General features: G+C 32.5%; 2 protein-coding genes across 2 annotated transcripts; one reads left to right on the forward strand and one right to left on the reverse strand.

Annotated features, from left to right (window-relative positions):
* Positions 1-10,645: 10,645 nt before the first annotated feature.
* On the forward strand, positions 10,646-14,413 carry LOC134268402 (sodium/glucose cotransporter 4-like; the record flags this gene model as incomplete). Its single annotated transcript, XM_062750647.1, has 3 exons — positions 10,646-10,835; positions 10,982-11,053; positions 14,309-14,413. Coding segments are annotated over exons 1-3 (255 nt in total), but the record flags the coding sequence as incomplete, so codon positions are not given.
* Positions 11,497-13,992, reverse strand: LOC134268405 (uncharacterized). The gene is made up of 3 exons (XM_062750649.1): positions 13,055-13,992; positions 12,437-12,731; positions 11,497-12,283 (listed from the first exon to the last, which is right to left on the reverse strand). The coding sequence occupies exons 1-3, from the start codon at positions 13,607-13,609 to the stop codon at positions 12,006-12,008; spliced, it is 1,128 nt and encodes a 375-aa protein (XP_062606633.1). The 5' UTR covers positions 13,610-13,992; the 3' UTR covers positions 11,497-12,005.
* Positions 14,414-14,916: the final 503 nt, after the last annotated feature.

Here is a 14,916-nt window from a genome sequence, read left to right on the forward strand (position 1 = left end):
TCTTTTCTATAATTCTAACTTTCAAAGACAAAATAGAATAATCAGGTAAATTAGAATGCTTGTATACAAGCTGCTGACACCCATTATTAATTTGAAATCTATGACCTGATATTCTTGATGATATTTTAAACAGCATTTCTGCTTCTACTAATGGTTACACCTAAAAAAAATAAACAACCTTAAAAGAACTTTTGCAGATTTTATTGAATATCTATATTTGATTCTTGAAGTATTTTCAATCAACACTTCAAGTTGACTACATGTATTTCTATGCTAACATCTCTTCACCAGCTCCCACATTTTGTTTGCTGCTGTCTGGCAGTTAGCCCGATCAGTTTGTAGGGTTTGGAGATCAGGGCATTCTACATGAACGTGTTCACCGTATAACTACATCTACTGACCGATTTGGATTTTAGCTGACTCCACCTGTGAATTACGTACATTTATGAAACAAAATATAGTTCCCGGCTCAGGTTTAAAGAAAAATAATTGATTATCTTCACGCGTAAGAAAGCGCTGTACAATGATCATATTAATAAAAACAAATTTGCTTTTTTATATCTTGAAAATAGATGTGCATGCATGCATCAAAATTAAACTAAACATAATGACAGAATACGGCTCGTGTCCACATGTGGTTTTAAAATAACTGGAAATTGATTGTGTTAAGCTTTCGTTTTGGTTTCTTTTAGGTTTTATGACCGTATCATATGTAAAAGGATGTCTGTATTAGATAAATGCTTTTAAAGTTTTAGCCTTTTTTTGCCTATTCGCAAAATAGGTTGAAACGCTAGGTTGTTTGTTTCTTTTTACTCATATTGAGACGCCACCACTTTCCGATGGAGGACTGCAAACTAAGACCTGTACTCAGAACGTCTTTGAGCAATGAAGGATCTTATCAACCAGTCCCTCCTGCGACACGGGACCTCGTTTAAACGATCTAATCCGAGAAACTGGTCCCCACATCCCTCTGTTGGTTTTAACCAGAAACGAATTGATAAGGTCCTTGTTCTTTGCCTTTATAGCAATTTTTTTACCAGTTTGTTGCACGGAACCAAGTTTTAAAAACATTAAGAAAATCTAAAAAGAAGTTACGAGAGAAGGACTATCCAAGAATGATTGAAAATATCTCTCCTGCCTCCTCAGCAAGAAAAGGTTTAGGATCTCTACTGAAAAAAGTCATTATCTATTTGAAAAAGATGGATAGAAAAGGACAATGAGACTACAGTTTAGGTTTTACAAAGACACATCTATTCATTGTACTTGCTCCTATATCAACCAAATCCTTCCAAACAACTTGCCCTTAACATTTGCATTGAACTTTACCGCTTAACCTGACATACTTAGTTGCAAAAGTGTTATGACTCTTTAAAATGCATTGCAAAAAGTCAAAATTTGAAAAAAATTACTTTCTGGACATATAACCAGCATCTGTGATAACCGTGTCAGACGAATCACCATAATCTGACCCCTTGTGGATTAACCACCGATCCCCGTTCTCGACAGTAACGACAACTCTTGCATGGCGCAAGTCATAGTCAAAGCTTCTCTTCCCGCGCCACAAGCCACCGCCTCCGGCCCGAGCTGCCGGAACTTCCCGATCCACTCAAGGGTCTAAATTTTATTCAAAAAACAACAACAGCAAAAAAAAAAAACAACAACAACACACTATTATTATGGAAGTGATTTATGCCAATTTTCATGTTTTTCTGAGTTGTTATGCTCTAATGCCACTGACAACAACACAATTGGACTGATAAAGTAATTCCCACCAATATAACAGCAAGTTTTTATCAAAATCTGCCAATCTACCAATCTCATTTTTGTGAAACTGTCACTTATTATTTTATATTTTCTGTATACATTCCCTTCTGAGAAGAACAAATTTACCAGGAAATGAAAACAGTGACTTTTTTGTTTTCTAAAGCAATGACTTTCAAAATTCATTTTGCAATAGAGTATCTGATTTTAAGAAATAGGCCATAAGGAATGCTTTACGTTATACATTTCACAACTAACAATTTAGAGAAACGTGTGAAATGATCTTAAATTATCCAGTATTCTGCCCTGGTAACTCTAGAATTATACAGCCTTCTTAAGCAGGATTTAGTTTTGCAATCTTTGCAGGAGGCTTGTAGAAGAAACAACAGAGATAAGGCAAAAATATGGATCATTGCCATTCTGTTTCAAACAGTTGGAAATTATTATTGATATACAATTTTAATCAACTTCAATGTAAGGCCCGCAAAGTAATTTGTTGAAGATCTGACTGTTAACTAAGTTTATTTTTGGCAGTATTATTTATATTATAACATGTAAATTGGAGTTTACATTTTAAATTGCAACACATGCACAAGAAACAATTTGTCATGGGGAAAACTGGCTCAAAATTATATCGTTTGATTGATAATTTTTACCTTTTCAGTTATATATTTTTTTATTATTATTTATATTTTTTTTCATAATAAACAAAGAGATAACTGAAACATATTTACATTTATGCCACACACACACACACACACACACACACACACACACACACACACACACACACTATCTACTATCCTTCTATAGATAATATTAAAAGAGAGAAGAAAAAAGATAATACATGTAAATTCATTTCATCACTATTTCCCCCAACACCTTATAACATTGTGCATAAATTATCCGACTTATTAAATACATATATTCTTTTATCAATATGAGGATAAAAAAAGAGATAAAAAAAAAGAAAAGAAAAAGAGAAGACAATAACAATAGTGAATGACATTGGAACTGTCACTCCTCAAAAACAGGTTTCCATGTAGACCATATGGAATTAAAATACACCATTTTATTCTTTTGGATTGAAACAAATTTTTCAACATTATATTTGATTCTTAGATGACATAAGAGTGCACTGAGATTTGGCATTTTCTTCTGCATCAAACAAGTAAAGATATATTGTTTAGTTTATAGTTTAATAAAATTTACAGCTCTATTATTTTTTGACAAAAGAATCTCTCCTAATATAACATTATTAATGTTAAATTCGACCCTTTTTGAAGTAGTTCTATATATATGTTGGCTAAGACTACTCTAAGACTACTCCACAATGCCAAAATATTATTACAAAATAAAAATACATGTTGGATTGTTTCACTTTCAGTCTTACAAAAGGTACAAAAATCAGTGGTTTTAATATTAGTCTTTTTAAGATAGTAACCTACAGGAAGAATCCTATGCAGTATTCTAAACTGCAGCCATTGAACAGCTGTATCACTTGTTACTTTAAAACAAACTTTAAAAACATCATGTATTTCAAATTTACACTGCCCATAGATACTCAAAATGGAAATCCATTTTGATGTAGATGTAGATTAAACACTATTTGTGTTTAAAATAGAGTAAATTGGCTTAGTGCATTTTTCTGACTGTAACAACAATTCATAATAAAAGGGCATAAGTGTATTGAAAGATTTTGTGGATAAGGATTTGTCAATAGACATACATTTCAAATATTTTGATACTGCAGTAAGAACACTTATATTGCATAATCTGTTTATTTGTATCTGTTTGTGAGAGGCAAAAACTTTTTTGTAAAGAATCAAAGCAAAAAAATTTTCCTTCGCTATCTAAAAAATCTCCAATTACTCTGATACCTTTCTCAAACCAATTTTTGATAAAAACAGACCGTTTGCCAACCAAGATATTAGAATTGTACCACACCGGGATATTTAAAGAATTAGTTTTTACACATTTACAATTATTTAAACACTTCAAGACTTCCAGCCATGATTTTAATACATCTTGCCAGAACGCATTGTTTTTAGGAAGTAAATGCTCTAATATAAACAGATCCCCAAAATGAAATAGCTTCTCAATAACATCTTTTCCATTCAATGCCCAAAAAAATCCATCCATGGCTTTTGCTTTTGAGTTAACCTTTTCATCCAAGAAGATTTTAAAGCAATTATAAAATTATCTACATCGACCATTTTTAAACCTCCAGAAAGATAGTCTTGTGTGACAAGGGATCGCTTTATCTTATCCGATTTTGACTTTCATATAAATTCAAAAATATCTTTTTGCAAATCAACTAAAAACTGTTTTCTAGGAGATGGCAAAGAAATAAATAAATGATTAATTATAATTTTTATATGTGCGTGGTATTCGTAAAACATTTCAAACTGTCACGTAGGCGTATGCTATCAAGTGACATAGCTTAAATTCATATTTAATTTAAAATCCATTCATATAATCTTTCTTTGTATTATATCCAAACTATTGTCAAAATCAATGTTATATCAAAAAATAGAATAAATGTTGACATGTTAAAGTTCTTAGAGACACGGTTTTTTGCAACGAGCCTTGTTCTTTCAAAGACACAAGGTTTAGAAATTTTAATGTAGGTTACTACTCTAATAATTTGGTAAAAAAAATTATCAATTATAATTGGTTGATTGTAACATTTTTTTAAGAAATGAAATATGTAGCAGTAAATTTATATCTTTATCCGACAAAATGCTGTTACTGAAGGTCAATAGCACATAATAATTAAACTTCTACTATTCATTCAGTATTAATAACAATTTGTATTTTAAATTCTAAAAAAAAGCAATGTAGTTTTTTCCTTTAAAAAGAAAAGAGTTGTATAAACTGCAAGAGCATACTATATCTATGGATAATATCGACATGTAAAACGAGGTAAACTATTGACAAAGAAGTAATTGAGACAAAAATATCAAGTCTCGCTTTAAGTCTTTCATACTGCAAATTCTATGGTCGATACAGGGATTCTGTAAGCAAGTACAAGTCAAATGCTGACTGGCGTTTTTTTCATAATAATTGTTCGTCCATTAGTAACACGCTGCATTGAAGACGGATTTTTCGTTATTTCCTGATTATGACAAGGAACACACAGCAGGTGTGTCTGGATGGAAGGGGATGATCACTCCCCGATTCGCCCCTAATCCCATTTTATGTTTTGGAGGTCAATGTTTGCTCCTGATTTTGTATTGTTTGAATGGCCTTTTGAGCTTGCGTACCGGTCGTTATCTCCATATATTTTATCCAACCATCTTTGCTAATATTTTATGTATAGCTAGCACTAGCAATGAGATTTTATATTTACAAAACTACTTAAACATTTCTCCGAAGTGAATAATTCTAGAAATTCAGAAAACGAACAAAAACAAGACTCAGTCATCAATTGTACTGAGAATTTGCCATTCAGCTATCGCTTTCAAAGATGACGTACGCGTGATTGCATTATTGCTTAGACCATCCTTAAAATCCTTGGCACAAGCTGTTGAGAAATTAAAACATGACTACATATTCACAATGACATGTATAGCTTCCAGGGTTATTGTACATGCGATAAAGCAATCTGTTTGTCAACATAGTCGCATATTATACCACCTCCTTTTCTTTCATTTATAAAGGATAACAAATTAAAAGGAAACTCTGAGTAAATAGAGTACATGAGGAAGAAAATGTCAAGCCACATAGCAGTTTGTTTAAAATGAAATACTTTCTTCGACATAACCAGATGAAGACTAAAGGAAAAAAATGTTAAACATGAATTTATGTAAATAATTTATGACGTCACAATACAATCCCTACCTGCTCATTAGCATAAAACACAATCTCTGGATTGCATGTTTTTGACAACTCCCAAAAGGTACCATCTATTCTTAACTTTGGAAAGGTTCCTAAAGTATTTAACATACTAAAAGCGTCTACAAGAATGTTTTTAAAATGGAATAAATTGATAAATTATTTGGTTTAATTATATTTTTTTAATCATACACGATTAATTTTTTTAACTCATTTTTTTTCATTCTTTAATTCATCGATCATACTTCAGTTTAAAAATGTAGCCAAACAAAAGTGTTGAAAAAGAAGAGAACAACTATTTTAAAAGTTAGAAATGTTTCAGGTAAATTATGGGAAATGATATATGATAAACATCTCAAACTCACATAAATGTATAATTTATTAAACCATACTTTTGTACGCAGAACTTTCTCGTTCTAACAAAAGTTAATAACTAAGAATAAACGATTTTTTTATCACAAATCTTCACGTAAGACATCAGAAAATGATGAACACATTTAAGTTATTTTACATTTCGAGTTTAATAGCTTTGTAAAATTGTTTGGTTTGGGTGGAAAAATAAGACGACAACGCTGAGTTCTACCAACATGTGCATTAATATCAAAAAACGGAAGTACAACAATTATACGGGGTTCACATACAGTACAATACATAGTATGACAAAAGGAGTAGTCTCAAAAGTTATATCTTTAACAATAATGTTACAAGCGTTTTCTTTTTATTGATAAAAAAGTCTTCATCATAAGGTAACATTTAATCGCTGAACCGATAGCATTATCCTCCACGTATAAAACATTTGAAGTTCAGACAATTACAATCACAGTATCTGCCTTTGAGGTTCATAACAAATAATTTGGTTTACAGTGTGATTATCTCAGAATATTTACTAAGATGAGAAAAAAAAACACAATCAACAAACATTTTGTAAAAGAAACGATGAAACTCTAAGATGCTAAAGGTACACGATCATCTAGAAAATAAATAAAAGGCATTTGTTGCACTAAATAAATCGCCATGTTTATATGTTAAAATTAAACTGTAAATATTATCAAGATTAAAAAGTACATGCATACTAAATCAAAAAGACACACGTGATTAGTTTTAAAAAAAGATATAATTTTCTGTCTTGTATATATATATATATATATATATATATATATATATATATATATATATATATATATATATATATATATATATATATATATATATATATATATATATATATATATATATATATATATATATATATATATATATATATATATATATATATATATATATATATATATATATATATATATATATATATATATATATTTCAACAACAAGGTTACATAAATTACAAACAATACAGTCATTAAAACATGTTGTTGACTCGCAGCACTATTGACAGGACACCCTGTTTCTACCCCTCTAGGAGACGTATACTCCCAGTTACCACATTTAGGAAAACGATTCGGAAAATTATACTGTGGTTTGGGCATCTGATTTATTCTCCGACTTGTAGAATAATACCCATTCCAATCTCGGCGTGGAAATCAACATGGCAATGAAGGAATTAGGAAACTTATAAAAAAGCAAAAAGATAAAACCAGTAAAATGATGATATCATGCATCTGATTAGTTTTCATCCTACATATTTAAAAGAAATTACGTGTGTGTAGCGCGTCTGAATTTTGAATAAACGAATCTATCCTACCTGGATTAGATGAGTGTATACGGAGAATGCATGGAATGGTGTATCCACCATTTGCAACAGTAATTGTGTCCCTTTTAACCGACATATTTAGATTTCTGGTGATGTTTCCTGGTTTATTCAATCTTTTCACCTCTTGGAGTGTAGTGGATCGGTTGAGCGGCGTATAAATGTAAAAAAACATCAGGTATTTATTGTCCATAATGCTCACATTTACATTGATTGTCTTCAAGATTAAATCAGTTGGTTGGTTTAAGCTATTAAAGGACTCATTTTTTGATGATGAAATGATTAGAAATTTATATTACATATATTTTTGCATTAATTAATTAAATGTTATGGTTATTTTGATAACATTTTTAGCCCAGAGTAGGCATATAGTCTTAACATAATAAAGTTTCCAGTAACTTGAAAAATAACAATGCAAATTAAAGTGAGCTGAAATAGTAACCAGTGTAGTTACTGTGTCTATGTAAATATATAATTTATCATAGCAGTAGATATTGACTATTGCTAGTATTAGAATCACATAGGAATTTGAAACAAATTGCTCAAGACACAGCTTTTGATTTTTTTGTTTAAAGTATACAAAAATTTAAGAGCATTTCGTCACGAGGCATGTCAATATCATGTATTTTATTAATTGATCATTTTGCTAATAGGTAATGTCAAACCATGCATGTAATAGGTACAGTAGAATTAAGAAAAACAGATTGAAGTTTGAAAGTTGGAAGATTGAAAACAGATTAAGGAATAAGAATGCTTAGGATAATGTATTTGATTAAATAAATATGCAAAATAATCAATTAATAAAGAATTTTCCTATTAATAAAATATTTCTGTTATTCTATTATAGTTTTAATATAATTGTTTTGTTTACCTCCTAATTTTATACATGTGTTATATGAATCACAAAAACAATAGTCTGATTATGTTGATTATCGTAGGTTTCCCTCGGGGTATTATAAGAAAGGAACAAGATATACGGGTGCTTTTTATATTTATATAATAGTGTCGTACTTTGCATGCACTATGTTTAAATAGTATTCAGGGTTTGACACATGGTGCACGAGCCGGAGTGCATTAAGTTTCAAACCCTGACTACTATTTAGGCATAATGCATGCAAAGTACAGCACTATTGTTATTATTATGCTGACTCTTGCATAAAAACGACAATATTTACTTCATTTCCAGTGTTTCATTTGAGCACTGAGTTCATATTTTGGGATGTCTTCAGTCCTAAAACACACCAATTTGTCGGCACGGCCAGGTGTGGTATAAGACCGAAGACATCCAAAAATGTAAAATCAGTGCTTATATTTACATTCTCTAATATTTCTTCTTCATAATTGTTTTTTTTTGGAATCTTTAATGCGCCCTTCAAAACTGGTCTGCTTCATAGACGGAAAAGATAAATAACGCAAACGAACATTGCGAGGGAAGATGTGACAAATTAATTGTAAATGCACGTTTGGTTTTTTTTCAATTTAATTAAACAGGGATTTCTTTTTATTAAATTGTGTCTAAGCAATGTTTGTGTTAGTGTTCCTGGAGTATTGAAAATGCAAATAGTTCCTGTTATGTATTCTATAACAATGCAAATAGTTCCTGTTATGTATTTTATAACATACACGAAACCTTGTCACAGCGACAAAGTTTCGTGTGTGTTATAGAGATTGAACGCCGTGGATTTCTTATGGATTTTATAAAGAAATTTACACTGATGTAAATATAACATATATTACATTCATCTATCTACATATATAATATTACATTCATTTATCCTATTACATGTCACCTTGTGCTACATGAAGGTCATAATTTATTTCTTTGATTTTGAATGTTTCTTACTTTAGGTATAATGTATGGAGTACTTCTAGTATACCCGTCACTGTAAATATGGCGCACACATAGGTGTCAGCAAAGGCGGTGTACAATATATATACGATCGGAAAAATCAGAAAAGAAGCCCCATTTTGCAAAATTGGCCTCAAATTCGTGTTCTTTGTGAAAGATTATGTTTACAAAATTAGTTTTTGAATTCACTTTTTTAACTGAGAATTAAAAAATGACAAAACTGGTTTTTGAACAGTTTTTTTTAATGAGAATTGAAACATTTCATAAAGTTACGTACTTGTCCGTTGTTTATAGGAATGTGGTCACATGATCAATTTTTGACGTAATCTCATAAATATTCATGAGGTGCGTCACTTGTGTTTTGACGTAATGAAGAAATACCTGATAGGACTTAAAGTACAATGCTAGTAAAATTATTAGAATTTTGTGAAAAATACAGAGATTTAACAAATGTTAGTTAATTACTAGTCATTGATTGATCGAATTGTGCATGATAATCGATTTGAAAGGAAAAATATTCTGAATATGGACATAAGAAGGCTCTTACAATAACTTGCCTAAACTAAACGCCAAAATCGGTCATGTTTCGACATTATTTCTAGATTGATTCTTCCGAACTTTCCTTCATAAACCTCTTCTGCTCTCTGTGAGCAAAAATTTCATGAACTGACTCAAAGTGATTGAGAAAACAGTTACGATCTCTTAGCTTTATATACTCTAACCCTAATCCGTCGATCGCACACAACTCACCCATATTTTCATTAACGGTTTTCTTCATGTTTTAACTGTTACATGTTTCATACTTTATTCCTGCAGGATAATATATCGGCACGATCCGACATTAGGCTGATTCATGCAAGTTTTTGGTCACAAAAGGCACATAGCACTGCTAGAAACGTCCCTTTGTTTGTGTTTTTTTTTCATATTAAGTGTAAAATGATTCAAACTAAGTTTTTATAGATTATCGTACAATGTTATAGATAGAGACGTCTGTGGCGTAATCGGAAATGCGTCGGACTGACAATCTCGAGATCGATTCCCGGCATTGGTGATGTCGGAATTACTTTAGAAATGAAAGCAGTGCACTATTTCGGCACAGTATGCTTACGCTATATAAATCCTTAGAACACTATGTGATATATCTGGGTATGTGTTATAGAGAGACAAACTGACAGGAAGCATAATAAATTGATATTTTAAAATGCAAATGTAATTCATTTCTAAAATGTACATTGTTCGATATCCTTTTGATCTTTAATTCTTGTGGGTATATTCAGGGGAAAATGTGAAATAAATTATTTATTAAAACATAAAATTATTATGTACAAAGTCTAAATAGGTGTATCAAATAATATTCCACATCTGTTGTCAGACTTTGAGTGTTAGGTCACACAGAATTCATCAGATCGATCACATTCTCTGCGGGGTTTATGATTTAAATGTACAAATAATTGTTGGGTAGGTAAAGGCTTGTTGAGAATAGAATATACACCATAGATAAAAAATTACGGAGAACGAAAAAAGTCAACATTAGTCAGAACACCGATAATTATGCCGGTTTTTCACTTTACTATTTTTTTTAATTTTTAGAAAGATAAGATCATGGCAGAAAAACTGTTCTTAGAGGACTATGCTACTCTCGGGGTCTACTTTGTTATTGTTCTAGCCGTCGGATTATGGGTATGGTAACATTTACTTTCTTATTAATCTATATTGTAAGAGAAGAGAACTAAGCAAATGTTTTCTTATCAACATTAAAATTCCGTTACAAATTAGAGTAGAAACAAAATTCCAAACAATGTAAAATGGGTGTTCTTTTATTTCAGTCGACATTTAGACCGAACAAGGGTAATGCCAAGGGTTACTTTCTTGCTGGGAAAAGCATGCACTGGATACCAGTATGAACTAATTTTACGATATTAATCCTGCAGGCAGTTGTTACCGCTTATATGATGATTTTTGCATCATCTATAATGCTGCATTCACTGGATATCTAACCTGCTGTGTTAATGCTGAATGTTTTATTTAAAATTCAAAAAATGACTATTCAAAGTTATAACAATTTCCAGTAGTTTCATTTCTTGTTATGTGTCATTTTTTGTGTAGATAGTTTGTGTTTTTCTTTTCAATGATAACGTAAAATATATTATTATAACTCATTATAATTTTTCTATACAACACATTATCTGATTGGTTCTAGTTTATCACGTGACCGTGCCATAAAACTTCTTGTATCATGGTTGCGGTGTTTTTCCTTTGAAGATCGCTGTGCATTAAATCTTGATACCATTGAGAAGGCGGAGCCAAGGCCATGCGGTATCATGTATATTTCAGAAGAACGAAAACAACACGTGTCAAACAATGTTTTTATTTTATGCTAACACGAACATTCTAGAAATTAAAACTGCTTCGAAAAAAAACATACAGAATTTATGGCCCAAGCCAAAGTTTAACAAATAGAGAATTTACAACCTTCAAAGTTTGAACACATAAACAGGTCAAAAAAGAAAACAAAACGAACAGTTTTTACACATGCATAGCTCACATGCAGCACCGCGGAAATAAATCCTCTTACTTTAAATTAAAAGAAATATTGCAGTTATTGAAAATGGGGCGATCAGAGGAGATTTCACGCAAAACACTGGTACGTCCTGAATCAAGCTTCTCGTCAGATATTTCCTTTTTGAATTTCTTAAATTCGCATGCATCACCGCGGTTTTCAACATCATCCATTTCTCCATCACGCTTCTGCGATTTTATCCCCGAGCTACCTGTGGGAGGCGGATCTAGAACAGCAGCTACCTTTTGTTGGATACTTGCGGAAGATTGCTTATACTTGCACACACTTTTTTAAGATCGGTGCCCCGTCCTTGCCATGATTTCCTGTTCGTCAACTCCAGCCATGTAAAGTTGTGTTGCACAACTTCGTTTTCCACTGTGATTTGTGTAATTACCCTTAAGACCACCACGCTCACAAATGATCTTCATAAAATTCTTCAACTTATTGATACCAATCGGTTGTTCTCCATAACGAATAGGGTATCCATGAAGGGACCGTCTGTAAAATGCGCCTCTTCCCCACAATGCCTCGATATACTGTCTAACGAAATAGGCCACATTCCGCTCGTCTGTAATTAGAAGTTTTCAGAATAAAAATCACCTTTCAGAAACTATTGTAGTCAGATTAACATGAGTATTAACCAGCAAATTCTTACTGAAATGTTTTAAAAGAGAGAGAGAGAGAGAGAGAGAGAGAGAGAGAGAGAGAGAGAGAGACTTACAATTCTGACAGTAATGACGAATGTTTTTGTTCACTATCTCCAGCTCCTTGAGTCCTCCTTTGTACGTCTTTGTGCTACGACCTAAGAACTCGACGTAAGTCCCACCTTGATCCTCTCCAGTTGAAAACTGATCACACTGCAGCTGGTGGTGCTCGTCGTGACCTCTCAGGGCAAATAGCTTACATGCATAAAAGAACACAGTACTCTGTAATGCCTCCGCATTTGAGTTTCCAAAGACGCCTTTCTCCCAAAGCACTTCCTCGTCTTCCGGTAAAATGGCCTGTGCCTGCTTGACCTTTAGTGCAATTGAAGAAGTAATAAAAAATAAATCACTAGCATAAACATGAAAATAGATCATTTTTCAGGTTGTTCTTGACAGTTCTTATTCACAAGTAGACTAAAAATTACGAGAAATCTAATTATACGATCGTACATCAACCCATATGAAAACAGGCGAGGATATCGGATTTAAATTGAAACATTATCAACATTGACGCTGTTTACAAATATCAAGATATCATTTGAGTCTGGAATAAATACCTTAGTGACAGATTTATATTCCCCTAGACCCTGAGTCCGCGTAAATCTAGATCATTAACAGCATATTGTTTATCTTACCTTGGTACCATATCCCATTTGTAGCAGCTCTTTCATTCTGGCATCAAGTATTTTTCGGAATTCAGAAAACTCCAAAGTTTTGGTGCACAGAAAGTTTTTGTCATACACTTTCATGTCTTGCAGGTGTCGTAAAAGTCCACAAGCAATGAGGTACAGTGAGCGAGGGGGGTACGGCTGTCCATCCTGTTTTCTAGTTTCAACGATAAATCGTCCAAGATAGTAATTCATCTCTTCAGTTGTCATTTTATGTAATGCTTTCACAATTTCGCCGGAATCATTTCTATGTGAGCGCCAAGACTCAAAAACCCGGAACGCCCAGGCTGTGTTCTTCTTGGTATTGCGATTTTCATGGGACTCTATTAAATCTTTAGTTTCAGTCTCTGACAGGGGTGTAATAAAACGGTTACTTGCCGCAGATTCCTTCACAAAAGCCTTCGAATCAGGAAAATCCAGATCAAAGTTTCCAGTATCTGTGTATTCTGAAGACATAATATCCATGTCGTTGGATATATCGTTTGGCGTGGTTAGTCCATATTCATGCATTGTCTGAGACATAAACAACTTCGGAAAACCTTCAAACACGTCATTTTCTTTTTCTAACTGTTCACAGACTTGGGACAATGTTACGTCATCTATATCCGATTAAAAAATGTCGAACGGGTCTGGCAATTCATTTGGTAAATATTCTGATGCGGGACACTCGTTTACCTCCATCTTGACGCTCTGCAAGACTGCGCGGTAATGATGCTGGCGCGAAAGCAGTTTGACAATCTGGGCGGTGCGTTGACAAAATACAATGTGACCAATGATTGACATGATACAAGTTCCTTATTGAACAATTATTTTGGGTATCACGTGATATTCTGATGGGTGTGAACTCGTTCGCTAGCGCGAACTGGTCACCACCCATCAGAATATATCGTGATACCCAAAATAATTGTTCAATAACTGTAACATATTCACGCTCGTCGGCAAGCTTTTCATCATATTCCACCTCTTCGGAACACCTAGTGTATTTTCCCGCAATAGAGGTATCATTGAACGAAAACTCCTGAGAGTAGTTGACGTCGCAATAGCCTGGTTTACGTCACAAAATTGCTGATTATTTGATCGCAGAATATGATTTTTCTTGGCCGAATAAATCTTAATATTTCCCTCACTATCATGCAATGAATGTATAATGTTTTTTTTGCTTCACAAATGTTGTAATTATTATTTATGCCTGATGTTGTTTGTTTCTGGTGCGCCGGTTAGATTGGGGCCTCTATCTATGCCAGTAACATAGGAGCTCCGATGTTCATTGGGCTGGCTGGTTCTGCCGCAGGCTCTGGTATCGCCGTAACTATATACGAATGGCATGTAAGTTATTATTGTCTTTATCTTCTTCATATATTTTAGATATATTTTGAAGATAATTCAAGCGATATGCATATCACCAAGTAATAGATCTAGAATTATTCTTTGCATACTGTAAACTTATTAAAAAACTAGATGTGTAATATACATGAACATTGTTTTGCCTCTACAACAGTCATATTTTAAAAACGTCTTTAAATGTGCCGAATTGTTTGTATTTTACAAGAAATCTAAATTAACAAAAAATATTATAGTTTCAAAGTAGGTTAAATGATTGACAATTTCTGTTTCTATGACGTCACAAACAATTAAGATTTTATGTTATTTTTCAGAAAGAGAAAAAATAGACAAATTGTTCAATAAGTACTATGAAATTTAAAAGAGCACAGACCTGCTTTAGAATAATGTTTATATATTTCAATGAGATTATTATTCTACATATTTTATCAAAATATTGAGCAACAGACCTGCACTCGGTGACTTTTACTCAAAAGACCTACTTCATA

This window comes from Saccostrea cucullata, unplaced genomic scaffold (genome assembly GCF_032062105.1).
Source record: "Saccostrea cucullata isolate Sc308-1 unplaced genomic scaffold, CSIRO_AGI_Scuc_v1 ctg9626, whole genome shotgun sequence".
Classification (NCBI taxonomy): domain Eukaryota; kingdom Metazoa; phylum Mollusca; class Bivalvia; order Ostreida; family Ostreidae; genus Saccostrea; species Saccostrea cuccullata.